The following is a 25698-nucleotide window of genomic DNA, read 5'->3' on the forward strand; positions in this document are numbered from 1 at the left end:
AATACAAGCATTCCCGCCTGTCAAACCACGCAGTCAGCTCCCAATGCCATGTAGACGGCTTACTGGCCATCCCACAAACTGCAGCTGCATACGCCAACAGCTGCATGCAGTCATGGCTGTGTCCACCCTATCTGTACAACCGTTTCTCTGGACATATGCCGTAGCATCTTGCCGCTTCCATGCAATGGCCGGGTTGATGTATTAGATATGCTGCGTTTAGCTTTGTCAATATTGTAAAGTTTTTTTTTTCTCGGGGAATTACAATAAATCAGTTCAACTTAATATATATGGACGTCGTTGCTTGAGAATTTCCGCGGTGGATATGGGTTTACATGTCTACTCGGACCCATTGGCTCGATTGGGGGAATCGGATTGAATTGGATGTAGTACGGCGTACACAGAACTGATTACCTCACGTCAGATTGCTGCGCATTCGGATGGAAATTGCTACTGGAATTAGGGTGAGTGATTATTTTCTTGAAGAGTCTCAATTGCAGGGGAGCGGGCAGTCCAGGGAGTCTATATAAGACGACCTCAATCCAACATTGAAAGCATCAATTAAACGGATAGACCAAAAGAAAGACGGTTAAAAACTCCATTTACTCACCATGAAGCTCACTTTCCTCACCTCTTTGGGATTCGCCCTCTTCACTGCCCTGGGTGCGGTGGCCAGCCCGGTCGACTTCGATTCCAATTCTCTGGACTTGAGAGACGAAGCTATTAAAGCCAGTGCTGCTGAGGCCAACGTCTTCGACGATGCCAGCATTGCCGATGAAGATGGTGAAGCCGGCACTTTGATCCGTTATGATGGAGTAAGTACTCTGTCTTGAAGTTTTTTATGATTTACAGAAGGAAACTGACTATATCCTTCACTTAGACTTGCTCCAATCGGAACAACAAATGCCGCTACAGGGCCCAAAGCGGTAGGACCGCTATTTGCCGTTGCCAGGTCAAGCGGGTAAGCTATTCCTTACCCATCCCCCTGTTTCTGCTATTATTGGGCGCCTGGCTGATGTCTGTTTTCAACCGTAAAGTGTGGAAGCGAGCACGGAAGATGCTTCTTTGACAGCGTTAACAGACACTGCACTTGCTACTAGGGGGTTGATTCTGTTGCCGAAAGGCCGTCACTGAGGGAGTCGTGGAGGGGGTGATGTTTTTTGTAGCCACGAGGCGATGTTGTGATTGGTGTAGTTAACTAAAGTCATTCGTTATTACAAGGAAGCACGAGTCGGTATTCAGCAAAATTACTCGTAAAAATCAAGCTCTTGGATTTTATGGGGAAGTACAAAAATAGTTACATTGGTATCATGCCTAACGCCCGGTGTAAGATACAGGACCATAACCTGATGAAGAAATCGGCACTCATGGAAACCTGATCAGAAGGGAAGGTTGAATGCCCTCAAGTCTCAGAAGTAGAACAACCATAAAATGACCCATAATCACTCGGAGCTCTCATCCTCCTTGACCAATTTTTCCAGACCCAAGAACGCCTTATCCTGACGCAAACCACCGCCCGCAGCCTCATACACCCGGAGGATCCTCGAGTTTCTCTCCTCAACATGACCCAGCATGATATCAATAGCCTCCGTAGCCTGCTCAGCGAGATGCTTCTCATCGGATTGCTCGGCCTCTTTGACAATTTCATGTAAACGCTTCAGCCAGTACATCCATCTCCAGGGACTGAATCCAGCAGATGCGCGTTGACCTAGCTCAGACTTGAGGAAAGTATTGCCACCCTGTCCAATGCTGCTGGAACAATCATTCCACGACACGTCGGACAATAGAATGATATTGTATCCAGCCTCGCGTATCCAAGCGCATGCAGCTGGGAGCAAAGCAGAAATGCTGAGGTCGTGCATTATCCGGCTAGGATTCTCACCTGTGTCATCAGGTATGTGAAGGGGTCGTTCAGTCTCGAAAGTCTCGCGGAACACCAATAGGGCGATTTGGCACAGTCTATCCTTGTCCAGACGCGTAGAGGCAAGCTTGGCGAGAAAGGATGCAAAGTTCAAACGCTGCTTTACCTCCATCTTCGCGCAGTCATTAACCCAGAAATCTGTCATATCAGTGACAAAAAAAGGAAGATCATTCCAGAGAGCCCCAACAGGAGTCCTAGCAATGTCAACTCCACAGCCGCTCGGTGCGGGTCTCATCAGCGGTCCTCGACCCTTGGTGCGGAGGACATCAAGCACCAATTTATCGTGCTCAGCATTTTTGTAAGAGAGATAGCAGCCTCCTTGGTAGTAGATATACCAGATATCATGCAGGATGGGTTCAAAGGAGTCAACAGAATCTCCAATCCGGCAGTATCTCTCGCTGATATACCACGTTTTGTTGTAGGCTGCGGAACGGAGGTCGTCGAACTCGCCTCGTTTGATAGCATCCCGCACTGATTCGCGATCTCCAGCAGAGGCGGCCACGAGGATGGGATCGGGATCATGCCTGAGAGATGGGCTTGTGGTGTCTCCTCGTAGGGCTTCCATTTTAGATTTGGGTGACGGAGAGCTGTGTTGGGGATGGAGGAGTGTAGAAGAGACGAGACGAAACGAGGTGGGATGAGTGCGCTGGCAGACTCTCGTGTCAGGCAGCAACAATATTATACAATATATCTAGTATACATTTCAGGCTCTTCTCTTGACGGTGAATGTTGGTAGAAGCTGCTGGTAGCTTGTTTAGAGCCTAAGGCACACAACAGTGCATCTCCTACGGATCAGGACACTATGCTAGGAACTACGAGTGGTGCATTTTGATATTGAGCTAGCCAAGGCCACCTCTTAGACCACTGAGCCACTCATGAGCCTACCAGGTTATTAAGTCCTGATGCTCTCTGCCCAAAGCGCTATATCGAGGCACAGGGATCAGCCTTGAGACCGTTGCTCAAGGCCGTTGACATTCAGCTCCGCAAGGCGCCCCTGTCAGCTCATATGCAACTATAACCCTGTAGTCTCAAATCATTTGTAGACCGAGTCTATGCGTAGTGCTCATTTCTCAGCCCAACATGACAGAGTCAGCAAGAAGACGTCATGAGGAATGAACAACAGTGCTTCTAGCAAGGATCACAAGTCAACAACGATTCAACGAATTCCACAGCATCATGTCATGATTGCAGAATGCATACCCCATACGTAGTTGCCAGTGCGACCTAGCATGCTAGGCGCCCTAAGTGGTAACTGGTCATGGTGAACTGTTTGTTACTGTATTGGTGGTGGCGTATTGTATTATAAAATATACAGCGATACCGCCACATTCGACGGGGTTCCGTAATCGTATTACCAGCCAATGAAATGCATCACGTGCGCCGGAACTAACTGGTCCGAAACTCCGGTGGCTTCGGCTGTGAGACTGAGTCAGCGAGTTTGCACTGTTTGAGTGTTTTTGTTTGATGCCGAATTCTTTTCGTTCCTCCTTTCTTTTTTTTCTCCCCCCCACAACACACTCAACTCTTTCTGTTTTGTTCTTCTATAATTCACTTATTGCCATCGACGTTGGCTCCTTCGTCGATTCGCACCATTCACGCAACTGCCTACCGTTCTCCTGTCTCGCAAATTTTGCGTCTGCGCTGAAAGAGCGCGTCTCTGGTTAGTAGTGTGTACGGATTTTGAGGCTTTCCGCCACTTTTGTCTTTCATCGAAAGTGTCACAAAAAGTCTGACTCTTTCTTAACAGCAGAGCTATTCGTTGGTTTTTCTTCTCTTGTCAGAGAAAACCATACAAAACGCACCGCCCTTCCCCAAGAAAGGAGCTGTTCGACAACTTGTCTATGTATTCGTCTTGCGTCAGAAATTTCGAATACCACCTGCCGCATAAGCTGCAAACGTTTCGCTACGCGCCGAAACCTTGTAGTTTTCATTCCAAGTCTTGTGGCTGAAGCCTAGAGAGCTGCCTGTTCTGCCTCAACCGTCACCATTCCACCACTCAACAAACGAACTCCACGCATGTCTTGTTCGGTCAATTTACCCTTCCTGATAAGAAAGCCTGTTCTTTAATTCTCCTGAAAGAGTATTCTACAACTTACAACCGTCATAATGGCCACCGTCAACATTCGCCGGGATGTCAGCGATCCCTTCTACCGTTACAAGATGGAGCGCCTGCAGTCCAAGATTGAGGGCAAGGGTAACGGTATCAAGACTGTTGTTGTCAACTTGAATTCCGTCGCCGGATCGCTCAGTCGCCCTCCCTCCTATGTGATCAAGTACTTCGGGTTCGAACTGGGTGCTCAGGCTAACGCCAAGCCGAGCGACGACCGTTGGATCATCAACGGCGCCCACGATTCCAACAAGCTTCAGGATTATCTCGACGGCTTCATTGCCAAGTTCGTTCTCTGCAAGAAGTGCAAGAACCCCGAGACCGATGTCATCATTAAGGATGACCGCATCATTCTGGACTGCAAGGCTTGTGGCCAGCGCTCCGATGTGGACCCTCGTCTGAAGCTAAGCACTTTCATTTTGCGCAACAGCACTTCTGGCAAGGGAGGTAAGAAGAACAAAGCCGACAAGAAGGCCCGCCGTGAGAAGAACAAAGAGAAGAACGATGGCGCCGCGAATGGAGACAAGGAAGGCAGCCAGGGAGACAGCAACTCCGACAATGGAGAGGCCGAAGATCTTGGCGTTGAAGCGGGCAGCGATGATGAGCTCACCCGCCGCATCAAGGCCGGAGCGCAGGAAATCGAGGCTGATGAGGGCGAAGATGAGCAATGGGCTGTTGACGTATCGGAAGAAGCCGTCAAGGCTCGTGCCAAGGATCTTCCCGATGATCTGAAGCGTTCCCTTGTCATCGATGACGATGACGAAGAGGGTGGTCCTTCGTCCTACGACCAGCTTGGAAGCTGGGTTATGAGCGTCGCTGAAGAAAAGGGCAACGTCCTCGAGGTTGAAGACATCGACATCTACAAGAAGGCCAAAGACCTCGGTATCGAATCCAAGCACAAGACCCTCACTGTTCTTGCTCAGACCATCTTCGACAAGAATGTCGCCAAGCAGATCCCTAAGCGGGCTTCACTCCTCCAGAAGCTGGTTACTTCCGAACGTCACGAGAAGGCTCTCCTCGGTGGTACCGAGCGCTTCGTTGGCAGCGACCACCCCGAACTCATGTCCCAGATCCCTGCCATCCTTCTCGGTTACTACCAGAACGACATTATCTCTGAGGAGACTCTGAAGGCCTGGGGCGCCAAGGCCAGCAAGAAATACGTCGACGGACAGACCAGCAAGAAGGTCCGCAAGGCCGCCCAGCCCTTCCTCGAATGGCTCGAAAACGCCGAAAGCGAGGAAGAGGAGAGTGACGAGGATGAGGAGTAGATTGAAACATCGAACTCTTCCTAGATCACCTAGGGCCCTTGACTCGATTTGCTTTTTACCATTTCTGCTCTGATTATGCCAACTATTATCCGCTCTCTTGAGTGACTAGCTATTGTGTTTATGTGTTCTATGTCGGATGACTGGTCATGATTTATGATTGGTCATTTAGATTAGTTATGAATGGATCACCACTCTTTTAAGATTTTATCGTCCCTCGTAGAGAATATGTTCGATGGGCCATCATGCGATGGCCATTGCTGGGTGCGCAAACATATCAAATTTTGCATACTCAACATACACCTCATTTTACTCCTTCCACCACCGCGCAATTGGGATACACACTGCTTGATCGCATTCAACTTATGCAAAATGGATTTCAGTGATGTTACACCCCGGAAATCACCTTTGAGCAGCAGCTTGCAAGCTCTTGACTTCTCAGTGGAATTTGTCGTGGATGTCCGTAACAATCTCTGATGAAAGTGGTTTGCCCTACTACTATTAGGCTTGACAATTGTTTATACATATTTATGAATGGTAATAGCATCGCAATGATGGACCAGTTAATCCTGCGCCCCTGGGGCGTGAGACAGACATCCACACCGACAACGATACGGAGAGACAGGGAAAGACAAGTCTGAGTCTGTACTACAGGGCCAATAAATGCAAATGATCCATATGCCCCTCGCATTTCTCCTTAGCTGGTCATCCTACCCATGGACGAGACATTTCACGGGCTAAGGCTATAGCTTGGCAATCGAATAGAAGGATACAAAAATGATAAATCTAACATGCACCCAGAGCAAAGCCACACCAACATTACTGCGCCGGTATACTCGACACAACTAGTGCCACCATCTTCCCTCCTTCTGACACCTCCACATCACACAATGTCAATACATTATAATAGTGGTCGATATCAATCCTCACCGATCCAATCTTGACCTCGCCAATAATCTGAAGGGGCACCAATATCGTTGTTGTCTGACCGGTGGCTACTACGCCAGGAAACGCAACATGGCCGCTTACTCTCAGATGAGATCTAAACTCGGGGGTCGATGGCTATCATTTATTAGCTTAAATAAGCGTATTCAAAAACAAGAATTGGATTCCACCTTCTGCAAGTATTCGTCCAAAGCCATTTTGAGGACTGTGTCACACTCGGGTGTTCCGAAGAATGGGGTAAGGGGACCGTGTCTGGGTCTGGGAAGGACATCGGCAAGCGGCTTGACTTCGGCCCATGCTTTTGCCGCGTGGTTTTTGATTCTATCGGATTTGATGGCAAAGATCCCGTCAGCCATGGCTGGCGTGAGGAATTGGAACCGGAATTGTTCGAAGGTCTTGCAATTGAGATCCGTGCGCTGGATATTCGGAGCGTGAATGGGATCGATGAGCATTTGAAAACAAAACGACTGCACTCTAAATAGACGACAAGTCATGGCCAGATTACATCCCCGCTTCCTTGTTTGTGGTCGTTACTCAAGGCTGTCAGCTGACGACAGGGGTCTAGAATTGCGATTATCGGATTTCTGCATATGCCAATCGTCTAAATTATAAAGCTATGGTTACAAGTCATTATCCAATCTCACTAGGAAGACCAATTGAAGCGATATTTAGGACGTGAGGTAACATAACATGGTAGCAATTCCACCAACAGACATCAGGTTAGTATTCAAAATCATCATCCACGCCCTTCTTGCTGGCGTTCTCCTTCGCAACAGCTTCCTGTTTCCGGTACATCTCAGCAACCACTCGTGTCGTGGTAGCTTGGTCAGGCTTCTTATCGCCACGAGACTTGATGAACCGCGGAAAACGGAGGGAAACACCCTTTCCTCCACCGGTGGTCCCGACGAACTCATCAGCGGCAGCTTGGTAACGTGGACTGAGAGTCAGATCGGCCGTTTTAACTTCCCACACCAATCGAGGCTCAAACCACACGTCTGGCTGATCTTTGGGGACGCTCGAATGCGAGTAGAAGGGCTTAGGCCGGTCGATGGTAAGCGGAGAGAGATCCTTGTGGAATTCTTCCAGGATGGCCTCTGAAAAACCTGTACCGATGTTGCATATTGTTTCGTAGGTCTGCGTGTTTGCGTTGTATGCTGCCAGTAGGAACGAGCCGTAGACGGACGTACGCTTTCCGCGTCCGTAGTATGCACCAAGAACGACGAGGTCCAAAGAATCTCCGACGCCACTGAGATAATCCTTCTTGACCTGTGACAGAGTTAGCGAGCTAAGCTTCCTAGGGGTTTCCAAAATAGAAAATACCTTGAGCCAATTACGACTCCGTTTACTCGGCTCGTAACCACTTTCATCTGTATCAAGCATCTTGACCATCAATCCTTCACAAGACGCCTTGACACTGTCATCAAGCAAGGTTTGAATTTCATCCAGTACATTGGTGTTACCATGTTGGGCGAATTGGAGCTCGCCCTCGATCTCCTGGAACGATTCATGCAGAAGTTCACGGCGCTGCCGTAACGACTTCTTGACCGCAGGCTAAAACCTGATTAGAATGCAGATTCTTGACACATGTAGCGCTGAAAATCTTACCTCTCCATTTAAGAAAAGCAAATCAAATGCAAATATGCAAACCTTGACCTTAACGTCCTCCGCCTTGACATCTTTTCGCTTACGTGTCATGAGTTGCTGGAACGGAAGGACCTTCTTGTTCACCGTATCCCAAGCGACAGTCTCACAATCCAAAACGAAGCTACTAATGCCTGGCTTAATCCAGGTGTTAAGCTTTGCGAGTACATCAGGGTACTTCTTGGACAAGTCCTCCGAATTGCGCGAGAAGATAGCACAGAGTCCCTTGGCGTCCTGTTGCAGCGTGTTTGTTGCTCCTGGGTAGTGCTGGACGGCGTCCGGCGCAACATAGTGGATTTGTGCTCTTTCTCCGTCATACTTGTACTCACATGTAAATTCCTTGTTTTCGAAACGGTCAAGTACTTCAGTAATCGATTTTGTCGGCTTCGCAAGCATAGGTTTGATTGGAATACCAGGTTGCAGCTTGCAGACGTCCCCAAGCTTGTCCAGGCCGTGTTCAAGCATAGCTGGGATGATCACTTCGTAGGCGGGAAGTTCACTGTAAACCGTCTTCAATTTGGATTCAGCGTCCGCCATCTTGTCAGTCGAAGGAGTTTTCTCTCCTTTCGTCGTGGCTTCGTGCATAGCCATTGCTTGAGCAAGAGCCACGAGGACAGTTTTGTCAGCCAAACCAAGTCTCAGCTTTCCTTCCAAGAATCGAATAATATATTTCGCTTCACTAGGGCCACCCTTATTTTTGGTGATATCGATTCCCTTGCTCCCCTTACCAGCTGCTTCCGCATCTGCGGCGGAAAGGAGTTTCTTGATACCGGAGACCTTCTTGTCTTGGGAACCATGACCTTGGACCTTGGCAATACCAAGCAAGCCTTCATGGACGCCCCTGACTGTCAATGGCTTTGGTTTAAACATGGTCGGTTGGTTCGAACGACTCTTGGCCGCCACCAAGCCCAGATCTCCAATCTCGTGTTGGTCCGCTTTGATCACGCCGAGACTCCGCCCTGTACTCTCACCAATGGCTTTCATTATCAGCGACTCGCCAATTCCCAGTTCTATGCCGGCATAATCTGCGGCCAGTTTGTTGATCATGAGTTGAACCGTTGGAAGCAAGTCGTTTGGAGTTAAGCGAAGAACCTGACGAAGGAAAAGCGAGCAATGGGCCAGAATCTCCAAGCGCTTGGTGGTCATTTCGATAAGAGAAAAGGTAGTACACAGCGCTGCATATGGAACAGGTGCGCCAGCTTTCCAATCAGGAAAAGGTTCCTTCCCAGTTCCTTTGAGCGACTCCTGCACCTTCTGAATCTTCTTCTTTTTCAATTCTGGCTTCTCATCTTCTCCTTCGCTAGCAGACGGCTCGAGATCCGAGGCCTTATCCTCCTCTTCAGGCGTCTCCTCTCCGGATGCCTTCTTGACAAATGGCGGGGGCGAAGGCGCCTTAGCTTCCTTCTTCTTAGAGCCTCTAGGGGATGGCGACTTTTCCTTCTTAGCAGGAGCATCGGCCTCGTCTGCTGAAGCCTTTCGTCGTCTCTTCCGCGCGGGCTGAACATCTGAACCTTCGCTATCTTCGGCATCGATGTCTTTCTCGTCTTCGGCCATGCCCTCCCCATTCCTGTTTCCATTGCGTGCACTTGATCTCCGTTTCGGAGATTCGTCTATTTTCATCTCATCGCCATTGAGGGTTTCAGTCTCAGGCTCACTGGCATTTGTCGCCTCCGGTTCGGCAGCAGCAGTGTCCTTCTTTTTATCCGAGAATGCCAAGGTAGTCTGCTTCTTCGGGGCTTCTTTAGGGTTCGAATTTGAGCCGAAAAACCTCCTATACATAGTCGCGAATACAACTTATCAGCAATCTGAATGGCAACCAAGCAACCAAACCATCCTAGTCCTAATAACTCATCCAGTGCCGTCCTGCGACGCACCCGATTGTCAACTGGGAGTCCCGAACATACCCCAGTGTAGCTTGTTTCCCCGACATTTCCAGCACAGAAAAGCCGGAAGCAAAAAGCTGACTAGCCTCGGTAGATGCCTTAGAACGTTGCGCGTAAGACCCAAAAGCCCTAATACAAATTGGCGTGGCTAAAGGAACAAGATCGACTCGGCTCGATGGTGCGCTCCAGATTCTTGTTGCAGCGTAGGCAAACGATCTCCGGCAACATAGGGCGCTGAACGGGGGCATAGACGGCTTAAGCGCGTCTTAACAAGAGGTACTGTGACAAATTATCTCCCTAATGCGAGGGGCACTGTGCGATAAATATAGTCGGATTTGAGGCTCTTGTTCGCTGAAGGCAGCCGTCCAGATCGTAGGCAGAAAGCGCGACGTGACGTGACGCGCGATCCATTAAAGTCACGTGACTGTGTTCAAGCTGACTCTACGACACTCCACGCTTTGAATTGGACAGACCATCGATATTAGGAGCAAGTCAAAAATCTCCATATAATAGTAGTACCTGGAATAGGTGCTTGAATGGCTCCATTCCTCTCATTGTCTTAGCGAAGAACATCGCTGTTTGTTCACCGCTCTATAAAGCAGGCAGAAAATGTGGACATAGGCGGTGAGACCTAGAGCTTCAAGATATCATCCAGCATATGGCATAACATCACTCCTTGGATATCTGCTGCTATAATTGGAATGCTAAATAGCAGTCGATGTCACTGTGTCCGTGATATATCTGTATTGGATGGACATGTTATCTTCATTGCATAGTACCACCATTTCGCAGTCATTGCCGACAAGTCATGGAGAATTCGAGGCAAGAATCCTTCAGAAAGGTGACTATATACTCTACTCTATACTTTCTATAGCCCGGCTGACTCGAAAATAGCTGCGTCCAACATGCGTCGAGCTCAGCGCTGTCGGGCTGGGGTTCCGTGGCCATCAAGCAACCTCAAACGATGTTGCCCGAGCCCTCGAGCCACTACACAACACTCTTAAGGAACTAGCCGATAAGAATGCCCTTGACGAGAAGCTGGCGGAATATGCATTCTTTCCCCTTTCTCATATACTCAACGAGACCCGACGGATTTCTGCGCGTTGTCTGGAACTAACCGTCAATTGCTTGCGAATTCTCGTCGCAAAAGGATGGCGGCAGCATCTGTCCCCAATGATGGGAAAACAACTCATCATACTGCTGACGCTTATAGTGGGCGGCGTACCGAACAGGCCGAATGAAAGTCATGCAGCAAGTGGTCGACCAGAGGAATTGATCATTGCAGGATTCAAGTGTTTTTCTGCCATCTTCGACGCCTTGGGCGGCCCCCTCGCGGAGAAGACGGTATACAATGAGATTGGTACCGCAACTATCGTTGATCAGACAGTATACATCTTGCTCGAAGGTGTCGTGGATAGCAGATCTGATGACTTGTGTCTCGCTGCTGCAGGGGCCCTTCAACGTCTTTATCGTCGTATAACTGATCGAGTTGTGCTGGCAAGCATTATGCCGCGCACGGTGTCTGCTTTGACAAAGGTGCTGAAGCCCACGACTCAAATAAGGCGCTCTTACCGGCTTTCCGTTATCTGCATCGAGGTTCTTACGCATTTATTGAAGACGGTCTTGAATGATCGCGTTGCCAGCACCACAGAAAACCCAGTCCAGCCTGGAACAGGGAACGATACAATTGTGCTTGATGATTCGTGGTTAAAAGCTACAACTACACAGATCAAGCTCGCACTCGCTAATGTGGTCCAGATAAGGCGCCATGAGCGGTTAGAAGTACAGGCTGCTCTTCTTGACTTGTGTCTTATGGTCATCGAGGACTGTCAAAATACTCTTCAGGATTCAATACCCATAATGGCGGAGACCATTGTCGTCTTGTCAGACATGGACGAAGAACAGACACCAAATACTGCATATTCATCACTAAGGCATCTTGCCACTGTCTATCCGACGATCCTTGATTCCCTCAAAGACTCCCTTAACTCGTGGGTAACGTCTTTTCCACGAACTATGCAGGGCAACGATGAAACAGCAAAACAGTGGGGAATCAAACAGATTTCGACTGTCTTCCACATCTTGTCGCAAGTTCAGTCTGGATCTGATCTCCTGACAACGGGCTTGACTAGAGGTTTATGCGACAGCGTTTCTGCCGTCGTTGGACATACAGCCAACACACTTCACTCAGTCAGCCTGGATCCAACGAATAACTTGAGTCTGGAAGTGGCGCAGCGTGACTACAAGTCCATGACCTTTCCACCCGTTTTGATGGAGCATCGAAGCCAGCAACAGACTCTCATCGACCTGGATTCTATGGTTACCAGGCTTAGCCTTTCTGATTCCGGTAGCGAAATCACAGGATCAATCATCGGACGGATGCATAATGCGTCAGGGAATGCTATACTTGCTCCTTTTTGGTTATCCTTGACATTCCTTAAAAACAGCTCGCAGGCCACAACAGCTTTTGATGACTTTATAGCATCTGACTGTGTGGACTTCTCAATGTCCCCCAACACAAGGTCAAACATGATAGAAGATCTGTATTACATCTCATTGCCTATATTGAATGAGCCGCTGGTTGACGACTCGCGTGATTGGCGTGTGTCGGCACTAGCTCTAGAAGCAGTCGCACTTCAGGCGAAACAGCTTGGTGAAGCCTTTCGTCCAGAACTCATGGATGCCTTATATCCCGTCCTCCAACTTTTGGCTTCCAGCAACAGCAATCTTCAGAACCATGCCATGACGTGTCTTAATATCCTCACGACCGCCTGCAACTATGATGGTACCAGCACCATGATTATTGAAAACGTCGACTATCTCGTTAATGCGGTTGGCTTGAAACTGAACACTTTTGATGTTTCACCATACCCGCCACAAGTGCTATTGATGATGATCAAGCTGTGTGGAGCGCGACTAATTCCCTACCTGGATGATTTAATAGTGTCCATCTTCGGAATACTGGATATATATCACGGATACCCAAAACTCACGGAAATGATGTTCAAAACTCTTGCGGCAATTGTCGAAGAAGGCGCAAAAACACCTTCAGTTCTGGCTATCATGGAAGACGAAAACGATAAACGTCCTGATCATCGCAAGCGCCGATATGAGGGGCTCGACGTATCAACCCTTGTAAAGGACTTTGCTACACGGAAATCTAAACGGACCAAATTCCTGGAAGACGAAGCCGGGAATACGGAAAAATCCACACATCCAAAACAGCCATGGACGTTGGAGTCCGAGAGCCTCAGACAACCAGAGCCTAGCTTAGACTCCGCAGCAGACCTCATGGATAAAATGGAAGGAGAAACGGACGAACCACTCCCAGAATCCCGTGAACCCGAAGACACCGAAAAGCCTCTGACGAAGTCACACACGCTCCTCCTGAACATTATGAAATCGATACCGTCCCACCTATCCTCGCCTTCCCCGTACCTCCGCCATTCCCTGCTCTCGATCGTCATACAAATTTTCCCCGTCCTCTCACAAAACGAAACCAGCTTCTTACCCCTCATCAACGACCTATGGCCATCTGTAGTCTCGAGAATTAGCTTTCCATCTTCCGCTCAAGATGTGTCATCTTCGAATTCGCTCATGACAAGGGGTGCCCCTGCTGCCTCCGCAGACCGCGCGGAGCAGAGATCCGACGAGTTCGAAATCAGAGAAGAGACGTATGTCATCACCACTGCCATTGAAACCGTCCAGGTCATTTGCAGCACCGCGGGCGACTTCATGGCATCCCGGATCGAAACTGAGTTTCCACGTTGGGAACGTCTCTACCGGCGCGCATGGGACAAAGTCCGACAGGACGCAGAAAGAGCCCTCGACCGGCGAGCAACTCGTCGGCTACCGAAACCCGCTTCACGTTCTGAACCCTTCTTTAGCTTCGTGCAGTCATTGGCATTAGCTACTGCTACCTCATCGGTTGCCACAGCAAGAATACCACCATCCCACACCCGCACATTCACACCACACCACAGTCTCTGGAGAGCCTTGGCATCCCTATTCCTCACCCTCCTCACACACGTCCGCCTCCCTCTTTCGATGGGCGATCAGATATGCGAGTTCCTCGGTGCTTGGATAGCGAGTTACGCCGGTCCTGATTACTATTTTGCCTTCTATCGCTCGTCATCAGGGACAGAAGCCAAGATTCCGGAGCCCCTGAAGATTGAGGCTAGGACAGTCGACGACACGATCCAAACAATGGAGACTTGGAATGCTGATCTGACTTGGTTTATCTTTCAGCAGGAAAGGGCGCGGGTGCGGGATGCTGCGGGTATAATGAAGACTGGTTTCCAGAAGCGGGATTATGTCGCGCCTGGCACACCTTCGTTGTTGGGGGGTCGATTGAGATTTGCAGAGGTCGTATTCTGACCTTCGAGGAACACAGGCTTGAGAGAAAAGTCCCCGGTTGGTCGGACACTAGATACATTTGCTTGTGCATTACGATTTGAAACAAAATAATGACTATGACTATATTTCGAGTATATCGAAGCATTGACATCCCACTACGTAAAATCATGTACAGTAATTGGTTCTTAGGTCAAACGAACGACATGTGACTGCGTCGCATTTGTTCAACGTCCACCTCGACCACCGCAGCCACTATTTCCCTTACAGCCCCCTCATTGATACAATAATACCCATATCAAGGAACTGATGATCAAATAGACGATCGAAAGCCATTCTTCCATCATGTTTCTGGGAAAGGAGTTAATCTGGGAAATTTGCCATGGCTTCCATCATCGCGCCAGTTGAGTCTAAAAAACCGCGGTTAATCTAATAGCTGACGGACAGACTCGAAGGTCGGACAGCCCACATGCTCGCCGTGTCACCTTTAGCATGATCATCTCTACAAAGTACACTGATCTTGGAATGGTTACAAGAAGGACGTCGAGGGGACCGCCCAGCAAGATCGCAAGTTTGTTTTATGTCATCAAGATATCAAATTAACGTTAGCATCAGTGCCTTAACAACAACCTTGGTCAACGTTCACTGAGATCACGCCATTTTGACGTGAGTCGGTGATTTGACCATATTCTGCGAGGTATGCAACAGCTGCGAGATGAACCCTGTCGCGCCATATTGATATATTTTCGACTACCGGACTAGAGCGGAAACACCAGCCACGAGTGACAAGGTGAACCTGTACTTCCAAGTGGCACGATAATCAGCACATGGTATTCAATAAGCTGTTGTTATTAGAAAAGACACATGGCACCACATGGCGCTGTGAAACTCGCAATGTCGTCGAAGGAATCGCGAACAGCAACAATTTGTCCCTTTTTTCTTAGCGTGTTTACCCCTCCAGAAAGAACCGAGGTTATCCGATGTAACCTATCTCTCGACTGCTGGTGCAATTGGGCCCTGCATTTCCGATCACTTAGTGCATGCATGATTTATTGAAAGCTGTGCTAGTTATTTCCCTCCTTCCTGATCCGGTAAGATGTTATACAGGAAGGGATGGGGGTCTGGCGGCGTGACCCGTCAGCCTCATGACTATAAATTACTCTTATGGCGCACTTTCATCTGCTTTCTACATGCCAGCGGAACATATTCAATCTTAGTTCGCCATGGGACCGTTCCGATGGTTTTCCGTCCTTGCTGCGGCGTCGGCTGCTCTGGCCATAACCCCCGAGTCAGTGCTTGTCAACCTTGATGGAGATCTACAAATAGTGTTGCTAATCTTCAAATCAGGCAACTTATATCTGCTCCAAGCAGAAGCGAAGCTATCCCCAATCCATCTGGCGTACGTGAATATATCACATTCCAGTCTCACGTGTTGGTTGAGCATGGTTTTGGTGACACTATAGGTCATACTAGGATGTCGCACTATTTTCCACGTCACAGTATTCCTTCGAAACTCACGAGTCCTCGTTCTGGTGGAGTCTGATCGACCTGAAGACTGGGAAGATCAACCGACTCACGAACGATAGCGATGTCTCCGAAATTGTGTGGCTGGGAGACTTTAGTATCTTATATATCAACAGCACTAACGCAAACATTCCTGGCGGTGTGGAACTATGGGTTTCCGATATTTCTGACTTCAAGAATGGGTAAGCTGGTCCGCTCATCTTGTAATTGTGCTTATTGCTCACACAATATAGATACAAGGCAGCTTCATTGCCGGCTTCTTTCTCGGGCCTGAAAGCCATCACCACGGGAACCGGAGATATCCGATTTATTGCATATGCACAGTCGTATGGCAATGGTACAGCGTATAATGAGAAATTGGCCATTACTCCTCGGAGTTCTGCCCGGATCTACGACAGTATCTACGTGCGACATTGGGATTCATACCTCACTACGAAGTTTAATGCTGTCTTCTCCGGTACCTTGAAGGCTACAAACACGTCTAGCACTAATGGAAAGCCTCGCTATATCTTGGGAGGCTCGTTGCGGAACTTGGTCTCACCTATCAGGAATGCTGAGTCCCCTTATCCTCCGTTCGGAACGTCGTCGGACTATGATCTCTCCCCGGATGGAAAGTGGGTAGCTTTCAAGAGCAAGGCCCCAGACCTTCCAAAGGCGAACTTAACAACCTCATATATTTACCTTGTTCCTCATGATGGCTCCAAGAAACCGATTGCCATCAACGGTCCCCAAAGCGCAGCCAAACCCAAGGGGATTGATGGGGATTCCAGCAACCCTGTGTTCTCCCCGGGAAGCGATAAGCTGGCATACTTCCAGATGAAAGACAACGATTACGAATCAGACCGCCGCACGTTGTATTTGTACAGCATTGGCACCGACTCTACCATTCCTAGTCTTGCGAGAGACTGGGATCGGTCTCCGGACACCGCAAAATGGACTGCAGATGGAAAGACCTTGTTGGTTACCAGTGAAGACAAAGGCCGCTCCAGGCTTTTCTCCCTCCCAGATACTGCAGGGGATGACTTTAAGCCCAAGAACTTCACTGACGGCGGTGCTGTGACGTCTTACTACCAGCTTCCTGACTCTACTTGGCTGGTCACCGGCAGTGCTCTCTGGACTAGCTGGAACGTTTACATCGCGAGCCCAGAGAAAGGCATCATCAAGACTTTGGCTTCTGCCAACGAGATCGATCCTGAGCTCAAGGGACTGGGTGCTGCTGACATTGACGAGTTTTATTACCAGGGGAACTGGACCGATGTAAGCTTCAAATACTTTTCTTTTGACTTTCTAGTACTGACCGGATAGATCCAATCTTTCCTCGTATATCCAGAAAACTTTGACAAGAGCAAAACATATCCTCTCTTGTTCTACATCCATGGCGGTCCTCAGGGTTCCTGGGCTGACTCTTGGAGTACACGATGGAATGCAAAGGTGTTCGCAGACCAGGGATACGTGGTCGTTGCACCTAACCCAACAGGTAGTACCGGTTTTGGCGATGCTCTTACAGATGCTATTCAGAACAACTGGGGTATGGTTATCTGCTTAGCACCTTAGCTCATGAACTAGCTAACAGTGAGAACAGGAGGTTCGCCCTACGACGACCTGGTCAAAGGCTGGGAATACGTCAGCAACAACTTCGACTTTATCGACACAGACCACGGCGTAGCAGCGGGAGCCAGTTACGGTGGATTCATGATCAACTGGATCCAGGGTAACGACCTGGGCCGCAAGTTTAAAGCCCTCGTCAGCCACGACGGCAGCTTCATCGCAGATGCAAAGATCAACACAGAAGAGTTATGGTTTGCCCAGCATGAGGTATATCCTCTCCGTTCTACTGTTGAAATAGAGTTTTCACTGACAAAATACAGAACAACGGCACCTACTGGAACAACCGCGACAACTACCGCCTCTGGGACCCCTCTGCCCCCGAACACATCCTCCAATGGGATACTCCCATGCTCGTCATCCACAGTGACCACGATTATCGTCTCCCTGTATCAGAGGGCGTGGCGCTTTTCAACGTTCTCCAGGAGCGCGGCATTCCTAGTCGTCTTCTGAATTTCCCGGACGAGAACCATTGGTATGTGACCTACTCCTACCTATCTAACTATGTAGAGTAGTTATGCTAACAACAAGCAGGGTCCAAGATCCCGAGAACAGTCTCGTGTGGCACCAGCAGGTGCTGGGTTGGTTGAACCGGTACTCCGGCGTGGAGGCGGGGAATGCGCAAGCAGTGAGCTTGGATAATACGACTGTTGAGGTTGTTAATTATAATCCTTAATAGCGTACATTTTACAGATGTTCTGATGCGAGAGTGGGGTGATTGTGTACAATTCTGACAATAATCATTGAACCTGATCATGTTGAAGAAATCATACGTACTGTCTACTATATTATCAACCCTTCTTTTGAAAAGGTCGAATAAAAACTCGCGTCGCAAAGACACAGATGTACAACATCCGAGGTTGCTAGTGGTTACTTCTCAACTACCAACCGGCCGGCGTGTGGGTCAAGTTTGGTCAATAGTTCGTTTGCTGCCCTCATCAATTGGATGGAATGTCACACTTGCAAAGTCAGCTGATTGGTTATTTAGGTACGAGCCTTGACGAGCCAATCTAGCTCACCTTCTCACTCACCTTCGCAATCAGCTTCGGCCACTATAGTGCTGACTGCGTTATTTTCTACAACTTCTTCATACTATCTAAACCCCCTCTGAGCTCTCTTCTATCTTATTATTATTTCATTGCGTATTTTGCATATGTTAAACACCCCGGATATCATTGCAACAGCAATTAAGACACACAGAGGCTGATGTATTTTTGGAATGGCATGGGCTTTGAGCGGCAGGATAGCCACTGTGTGGGTGACAGCACCCCGTACAAGCAGATCAAGGAGACTAACAATATGTAATTGAAACATTTGCTCAGAGTGGAAAGGATTGTTTCAAGGTTCAATCTGCTTTTGTCGTGGCAAATGAGTCAATTCCAAATGTGGTAAAGCATCATAGGAATGCATTTAGCAAGGTTGGACATATAGCGATCTGGCACCATCAAACATTTTCAATTCCTAGTAGGCTCTCCAATCCATCAGCAGTGGCCATTTTGTCAAAGACGTCTCATTATCTGAGTATCTAGGCAATATCCTATCCAGCAACAAATGATCCTCCGCAAACTACTCCAACGTCGGCTTCAAACCCGCACGCCCCATGGTCCTCAGAGCCCCATCTCGGAAGGCATCCACTCAAAGCAACATGGTATCTCCTGGATTCCTGTCACTTTTTGATCCTATTTCCAAGCAGTTTACCCCGCCAGATCGCGATCGCCTCCCCGGAAGAACTGCCACTGTGTAAGCGTGACGCCAAAGCTAGACGCCACTAGAGATACTTACAATAGTCTTGGCTTCTGTCTTTTCCCTGCGCCAGATCTCTGTTTAACCAGACGTCTTCGAAATTAGCGAGAGACTGGTATGGCGTGAGGAGGTCCGCTTTCAAGACAATGGTTAGTAAATGTGAATGAAACTAGAATTGAGCTCTCTAGCTCCGTCATTCTACTTGTAGCGAATAGCTTTAATTAAGAAAAGTAGACATGAGCTAATTTGTCTGTGACTATGTCAACCCCGCAGAATTCATATCTATGCAGCTTAATGCTCGTGTCTTTGCGCTATACTACATGATCGATGTGCGCGAGGCTTGTGGTAGGGCCGTATAGAGACAGGTAGGGCCAGTGAGCCTCAGAGTTTGTGGGTGTCCTGTTCAACATGGCGCGGCAATCTGCACTGGCCGCGGGATGGTGCGCGATGTGTCTGCGGAGATATTCTATAAATCTGCCTCTTGTCGAGCATTCATCTCCATCAGCCTTACAGACACAGCGAATCTCAACATCCATACACCGGCCACACGGATCATTGCGGTCACAATGGACTTTACGCCGATGACATTCCACGCATGAAAGCCGCCCCCTTCTCCGCTTGCGATGGCTCTAGAAATCAGTCATATGGCTGGTCTGAACGGGTACGAGGGAGGAAGAAAGTCCAGGGCTTGGCAATGAATGGTGACCATTATTAGTCTTTTTCGGCGGTTCCAGCGATATACAGTGTCGTGATGAACCTGCAGAGAAATGACATACAAGTGAGAGATTTACCATTTCCGGTGCTTTTTAATCCAATTCCTGAAGTTGATAATTCTAACTTACGATCATTGTGATCCAATACTCACGCGAAACCCCAGAATCGACTATGAGGGCTACCCGCTAGGTCAATATGAGGTCACGGTAGGTCAACATGATCGAATCAAATCAAATCAATCTATAAAGTCGACCTCAACAAATGCAATTCAATTGAATTACTCTCATTACGAACAATCCCCTTGCTAAGCACACATACAAATGTCAACAGCTGGATCAACAATGGCAACCCACCCCCTCCAAGCGCTAGGCGAGGCCATCGGAGGCGTCGGAGGAGACCCACGAGCCCTACAATTATCGTCCCTGTTCCAAGGAGCAAATGATGGACCGGCCCGAACGGCTGCAAAACTGACTGGTGTTCAAGAACCTGGTAAAAGAGCTGATGATGGTCCTTATTTTACGAATAATGAGGGCATTCCGTTTCCGGATGGCGCGCATAGTAAGACGGCGGGTGGTGTGCCGATGATTTCTGATACGTTTTTGCTGCAAAAGCAGCAGCACTTTAATTGGTCGAAGAATTTGGAGAGGATGGTTCATCCTTGTATGTTTCCATTTTTGGATTTTGGGGGCTTAGATACTGACTATATATTTGGGCGGCAGCGGTGCCTTTGGATATTTTGAAACAACCAAGGATATGTCACATCTTACCAAGGTACTCTCTACACAAATCTATTGAAAAACTTCACCTAACAACATTAGGCGGATTTTCTGAAATCACCCGGCCTCAAAACTCCCGTCTTCATGCGCTTCTCAACCGTAACCCTAGGTCGCGAATTCCCCGACCTCGCCAGAAACCCACGGGGCTTCGCAATCAAGTTCTATACCGGTGAAGGAAACTATGACGTTGTAGGATTGAATTTTGTACGCTAGCTTCCTCGTCATTTCAAGTATGATAACTTATGTGAACAGCCCGTCTTCTTCTGTCGCGATCCTATCCAAGGACCAGATGTTATCCGCTCTCAATACCGGAATCCGCAGAATTTCCTCCTGGATCACAATTCGTTATTCGACTTGCTTGCTAATACGCCAGAGGGGTATGCGATTCCCCCATAAGCACTAAGACTCACAAACTGACAAGTGGCTAGAAACCACGCAGCTTTGATGTACTTCAGCGACCACGGCACCCCAGTAGGATGGCGAAACCAGCACGGCTACGGCTGCCATACTTTCAAATGGTATACCCCCCCCCCCCAATCTTTTTTTTCTTTTTTTTTTGCCCTTTCTATTCCAACCGCAAATCTGACAAAGGTACATAGGGTAAACAAAGACGGCACATTTGTCTACATAAAATACCACTTCCTAGTAGACAAAGGCCAAAAACAATTCACTGCAGACGAAGCCCTCCAATTTGGCGGCCAGGACCCAGACTTCTCAAAACGTGACCTCTGGCAAGCTATCGAAAAGGGCGAGCAGGTCTCCTGGACTGCGCATGTGCAGATTATGAAGCCGGAGGAGGCGGACCCGAGGAAACTGGGGTTCGATCCATTTGACGTTACGAAGGTTTGGCCGAAGAAGCAGTTTCCGGTGCGTATCCGCTTTTCCAACCCAAGGTAAATGTAGGGTTTGGCTGATAATTGTGGCAGCTGCACAGATTCGGCAAGTTGCACTTCAACAAAAACCCCGAAAATTACCACCGAGATGTCGAGCAAGCAGCCTTCTCGCCAGGAAGCATGGTCCCCGGAATCGAAGACAGTCCTGACCCCCTCCTCCAATTCCGGATGTTCTTCTACCGCGACGCGCAGTACCACCGCATTGGCATTAACCTGCACCAAGTCCCAGGTATCTCTCCCTCCTACAACTATATACTGCTGCGCAAGTTTTTAATCACAAGAACAGTGAACTGTCCCTTCATGGCCAGCTCCTACTCCTCCCTGAACTTCGACGGCCCACTGCGCGTCGATGCAAACCACGCCATGAACCCACAATACGCACCAAACAGCTTCGCGAACAAATTCCGCCCCGACACAGCAGAATGCCCCTACGCCCTAGGCGACAACACCGTTTCCCGCAAATCGCACTTCTACCACGAGGGTAAAGCATCTGAATACGAGCAGCCTCGGGAGCTCTACAGAAGAGTTATGGATGCGAAATCCCGCGCAAGGCTGCATTCGAATACGGCAAGGTTATTGAGACTGGTTGAGTATCAGGAGATTGTGGTGAAGTATCTGGTGCAGGTGTATTGTGTGGCGGGGGAGTATGCGAAGGGGGTTTATGAGCTGTTGCCCGAGCCGGGATTTGGGTTTGAGGAGGTGGAGAGGAGGGTTCGGGGTGCTGCGGGTGTTGGGAAGGAGAAGAAGTTTTTGCCGACGGATGGGGAGGTGCTTATGGGGACTTGTCCGAAGCAGCCGATTTATACAGAGGTCGATAGGGTGTAACGGAGCGTGTTGCGTTGTAGAATAACCAGTGTCTAATAGTGTCTAATATTTGCTCGTCATGTACGTAACCTAAGGGGATTCAGTCATGTCTATATCTACGGAAGGAAACCCATGTGCTCATCCCCCAGCAAACCCCTAAGTACATCCTCCTTAAGTTCCTCGATCCCAAGCGAGAGATTCACCCACTTCCCCTTTCCTTCCCGTCTGAGCTGCTGCACCTGTTGCTGGACCGTCCTCGCGGTACGCACAGTCTCCCGATAACGCTCTAGCTCCTTCGCGCGTCGGTACTTGACGCGTTCGACTTCCACGTCCCAGGAAGTATCACTCCCGCTATCATCGTCATCGGTCTCGATTCCCCTTATACGGGACAAAGATGGCGGCGGGGTTGGCGGTGCGTGGATGGACGATGCTAGTGATCGGAACGCAGGCGATTGGTACGCTTGTTGCTGTTGTGGCCGCGTCCCCGCCGACGTTGATGGCCTTCCGGCACCAGCATCACGAGTATGCATACCAAGAATCTCAGCATCATCAATATGCGGCAACCACCCAGGTCCCAAACAAATCCACTCAATATCTCTCCAAGCTCCGTTCCACTCAGGTCCCGTGCGATATACCTCGCCATCAGGGCCGTGTCCCGTCCAACTTAGCGCCGGAATCCAGTCACCACAACCTTCGAGATCCAGCCATTTCAGGCAGTAAGTAGCATGTGATAGTTTGCGCAAGATACCCGCTGCTTCGGCCCAGTTGTTCTCCATAGCGGAGTAGCTGTCTGTGCCGCCGTAAGAGAACGTGAGGGATCTGTGAGTTGGGTGGCGAACGCGAGCGTTAATGGCGTTTGGTGTGAGAGTTGGAACGGGCCAGTGGGCGAGTGATAGATGAGTGAGAATCGATAAACGGGAGAGTAGCTTGAGGAGGGATTTCCAGTTCGCGGCGGAAGGATGGGGGTGCGCCAGGGACAGAAAGCGGAGGTTCTCAAATCGACAGCCGTGCTCAAGAGACTTTGGTATAGATGAAGCTTCTTCCTCGTAATCCTCCCATGATGCCGGGACAGGTTCCTTCGACTTGCGCGGTAAGTTTACGGCATCAGGCCTCTGCGACAGAAACAATTCATTGTTAAGCTCCTTGAACCCCATCCATCTTCCCAGTGCACCGCCAAAGTCCAATCGGGAGATACCATCCAATTCAGACCCTTGATAATCCTCGTCGCTCTCATCGACAGCAATCAACGGTTTCAACCCACGCACCAACCCCCTCAGCGGCTGATCCCTCCCATAAACAGTAATATAACTCAGCAACAACACTTTAACTTGCGCAGGGAGCATAGCCAGAAACTGTCCATCGTATGCTACATGCCATGCCCAGTGCTGGGCCATGGCCTTGAGAGTCATGTGTAATAGGCCATTTCGCGGAGGGAATGTCGTCCCCGGTAGTCGTTCTAGTCGGTAGATAACTCGTTCTGTTTCTGCGGCGGTATCGACATCGTCTTGTTCGGAATCGGGTTCGTTGCTGGTACTTTGGTTATTTCCCAATAGCCAGCTCTCTGGTGGCGGGGGTCCCGGGGTTCTTCTCAATCGTCCAACGCCGACACGGCGCGCATTGGGGCGGGGTCGCGGAGGCGGCGTTTCGGGGAGTTCGAGAAGATTTCGCAGAGAGGGATGCACAGATCGAGGAGTGATGACGCCGGAGGGACTTGAGGTACGATCATCAGAGCTGGATACTTGGGTGCGGCGGAGATGATGAATCAGGTCGTTGACGGATGGCTGGGCGCTTGACGATGATCGGAACCTGTCATTTTGAGAATTTCGAGGAGAACTGAGAAGAGTATGATGCGGAGTGTCGACAGGCTTTGTGAAGATCGGGTTATGTCGTTTTTTGGGCATAAATGCTGGAGTGTTCAAGGAACGTTGGTGGGAGAATGTGAGTTGCGGAGATGCTCGGATTGCCAAGTCCAAACACAAGTAATTTGCCCCCGGCATAGCCACCACGAACGGAAACAGAATGAATAAAAATATATACACATTTATGGATGTTATACAATGCTCTCGCTTGTTTAATAATACACTATGGTTCAGAATCCTGCTTAGGAACCTCTCAAATATCCCGAACCCATGAATCGTCCTTCATCTTACCCTCACGCTTAGGACCTTCTTCGAGCCATGTCTCCACGAGACCTTCCTTAGGATCCTCATCAGGCAATCCTCTAGTCCGCCGGACATCCAGCACAAGGTCTCTTATCTTCTTGGTGACTTCTCTGCGCAGCTCGACTGCTTCCTCACCATACAGCAGTTCCTCGTTTAGAACTCCGAGCGGAAGATCTCGAGCGGAGGGCGAGCTCTTTTCAACTTTCTCCCTAAGTTGCTTCCATCGTCTTCTGTACTCGCCGAACACGGTTTCCGTATCGACCTTGTTTCCGAACGTGATGCTAATGTTCTTTCCCGCTCGGGGTAGGAATCGTGGGAACTTGCGGCTTTCATGCATAACCTGGTCCAAACCCTCCAGCCAGATGGGCACAACATCTGGGCACTCACTGGCTTCTAGGATAAGTCGTGCAACTCCCCATTTGAAATACCGCATCGTCTTATGCGGCGCCTGGTGAATCTTTCCTTCAGGGAAGATGTGCATCCACGCATGCGAGTTGCAGGCATAAGCGGAGGGCGCCAGGTGAGAATCCTGACCATTCGTCGTGTAGGCAGTAGGAAGGTCGGAAAATGGGTCAACGCAGACATTCTGTATGCTCCAATCCTGACGTTCTGGCAAAGCACGGTAGGAGTCAACAGGAAACGGTCCTTTTGAAAGTAATCGAATCGCCTGGGTCACTGCAGGCTGCGAAAGACCACCGAAGGGCGAATGCGCAAGTCGATGGGTGGGTAGCACTTGGCCCATTGTGAAGAACAATGCCAGCGGTCTGGAAACCCCATTAAGTATATCGTCAGCCAAGTCTCATATCAGAGATAAGAGCGGAAAGGCTTGAGTCGTACCGGCCTTGGTAACAAATATCATGACTCCCAAAAGACCACCGCATGTTCGTCGCCGGGAATCGCATATGGTATCGCATTGGCAAAGCTCCCCACATAATTGGATCATCCATTCTATCGTGAGTTACCGGTCAGCATTCTTCCTTGCTGTAGACCTGCTTATTCGATCGACCGTCAACGTACGTACACGCTCGTGTGATTTGAGACTATCCAGTGAAACAATCAATTAGCCGGTCCCCGACGTAGTCCGCATAGATGACCTACCAGTGAGCAACCCCCTGGTCCTCTGCGCCGGATCCTTCCTCGACTCAATAACCTCCAGAAACGACTCCAACCCATTGACCTCCGGATGGCTCAACCCATACAGAAACCCGCGACACAACGCACTCACGCCGAGCATGGTCGTCGAAGACAGCAGCCTCCATGGCAGAGAAGGGCATTCTGCCGTAGCTGCGCCGGAATCCCCATCGCTGGACATGGCGGCTGCTAGAGAGATCCCATCAATAGAATAAGCTAGTAATACAACAAGAA

The 25698-nt window shown here is 49.3% G+C and overlaps 10 protein-coding genes across 10 annotated transcripts; 5 read left to right on the plus strand and 5 right to left on the minus strand.

Moving 5' to 3' along the window:
* Positions 1 to 608: 608 nt before the first annotated feature.
* ACHE_50921S (uncharacterized protein) lies at positions 609 to 1097 on the plus strand (the record flags this gene model as incomplete). The annotated part of the gene is made up of 3 exons (XM_043280691.1): positions 609 to 812; positions 878 to 958; positions 1035 to 1097. The coding sequence occupies 3 exons, from the start codon at positions 609 to 611 to the stop codon at positions 1095 to 1097; spliced, it is 348 nt and encodes a 115-aa protein (XP_043138245.1).
* Positions 1098 to 1439: 342 nt separating this feature from the next.
* Positions 1440 to 2483, minus strand: ACHE_50922A (DUF3632 domain-containing protein; the record flags this gene model as incomplete). The annotated part of the gene is made up of 1 exon (XM_043280692.1): positions 1440 to 2483. One exon carries the CDS (start codon positions 2481 to 2483, stop codon positions 1440 to 1442), a length of 1044 nt encoding a protein of 347 aa, XP_043138246.1.
* Positions 2484 to 4024: 1541 nt separating this feature from the next.
* ACHE_50923S (translation initiation factor eIF5) lies at positions 4025 to 5293 on the plus strand (the record flags this gene model as incomplete). The annotated part of the gene is made up of 1 exon (XM_043280693.1): positions 4025 to 5293. The coding sequence occupies one exon, from the start codon at positions 4025 to 4027 to the stop codon at positions 5291 to 5293; it is 1269 nt and encodes a 422-aa protein (XP_043138247.1).
* An 816-nt stretch (positions 5294 to 6109) lies between these two features.
* ACHE_50924A (uncharacterized protein) lies at positions 6110 to 6687 on the minus strand (the record flags this gene model as incomplete). The annotated part of the gene is made up of 2 exons (XM_043280694.1): positions 6110 to 6352; positions 6406 to 6687. 2 exons carry the CDS (start codon positions 6685 to 6687, stop codon positions 6110 to 6112), a joined length of 525 nt encoding a protein of 174 aa, XP_043138248.1.
* A 268-nt stretch (positions 6688 to 6955) lies between these two features.
* On the minus strand, positions 6956 to 10007 carry ACHE_50925A (DNA ligase (ATP) CDC9; the record flags this gene model as incomplete). Its single annotated transcript, XM_043280695.1, has 4 exons — positions 6956 to 7501; positions 7556 to 7786; positions 7841 to 9647; positions 9781 to 10007. The coding sequence occupies 4 exons, from the start codon at positions 10005 to 10007 to the stop codon at positions 6956 to 6958; spliced, it is 2811 nt and encodes a 936-aa protein (XP_043138249.1).
* A 560-nt stretch (positions 10008 to 10567) lies between these two features.
* ACHE_50926S (uncharacterized protein) lies at positions 10568 to 14136 on the plus strand (the record flags this gene model as incomplete). Its single annotated transcript, XM_043280696.1, has 2 exons — positions 10568 to 10600; positions 10654 to 14136. The coding sequence occupies 2 exons, from the start codon at positions 10568 to 10570 to the stop codon at positions 14134 to 14136; spliced, it is 3516 nt and encodes a 1171-aa protein (XP_043138250.1).
* A 1199-nt stretch (positions 14137 to 15335) lies between these two features.
* dppV (dipeptidyl peptidase DppV) lies at positions 15336 to 17917 on the plus strand (the record flags this gene model as incomplete). The annotated part of the gene is made up of 8 exons (XM_043280698.1): positions 15336 to 15400; positions 15460 to 15511; positions 15586 to 15818; positions 15870 to 16893; positions 16942 to 17164; positions 17219 to 17451; positions 17505 to 17716; positions 17776 to 17917. 8 exons carry the CDS (start codon positions 15336 to 15338, stop codon positions 17915 to 17917), a joined length of 2184 nt encoding a protein of 727 aa, XP_043138251.1.
* A 2122-nt stretch (positions 17918 to 20039) lies between these two features.
* ACHE_50928S (catalase) lies at positions 20040 to 22192 on the plus strand (the record flags this gene model as incomplete). Its single annotated transcript, XM_043280699.1, has 8 exons — positions 20040 to 20271; positions 20334 to 20358; positions 20418 to 20469; positions 20517 to 20663; positions 20727 to 20851; positions 20903 to 20992; positions 21074 to 21341; positions 21401 to 22192. 8 exons carry the CDS (start codon positions 20040 to 20042, stop codon positions 22190 to 22192), a joined length of 1731 nt encoding a protein of 576 aa, XP_043138252.1.
* Positions 22193 to 22287: 95 nt separating this feature from the next.
* ACHE_50929A (uncharacterized protein) lies at positions 22288 to 24072 on the minus strand (the record flags this gene model as incomplete). The annotated part of the gene is made up of 1 exon (XM_043280700.1): positions 22288 to 24072. The coding sequence occupies one exon, from the start codon at positions 24070 to 24072 to the stop codon at positions 22288 to 22290; it is 1785 nt and encodes a 594-aa protein (XP_043138253.1).
* Positions 24073 to 24283: 211 nt separating this feature from the next.
* On the minus strand, positions 24284 to 25645 carry ACHE_50930A (tafazzin; the record flags this gene model as incomplete). The annotated part of the gene is made up of 4 exons (XM_043280701.1): positions 24284 to 25097; positions 25171 to 25281; positions 25355 to 25373; positions 25432 to 25645. 4 exons carry the CDS (start codon positions 25643 to 25645, stop codon positions 24284 to 24286), a joined length of 1158 nt encoding a protein of 385 aa, XP_043138254.1.
* Positions 25646 to 25698: the final 53 nt, after the last annotated feature.

The sequence above is a fragment of the Aspergillus chevalieri genome, chromosome 5 (genome assembly GCF_016861735.1).
Source record: "Aspergillus chevalieri M1 DNA, chromosome 5, nearly complete sequence".
Taxonomy (NCBI): domain Eukaryota; kingdom Fungi; phylum Ascomycota; class Eurotiomycetes; order Eurotiales; family Aspergillaceae; genus Aspergillus; species Aspergillus chevalieri.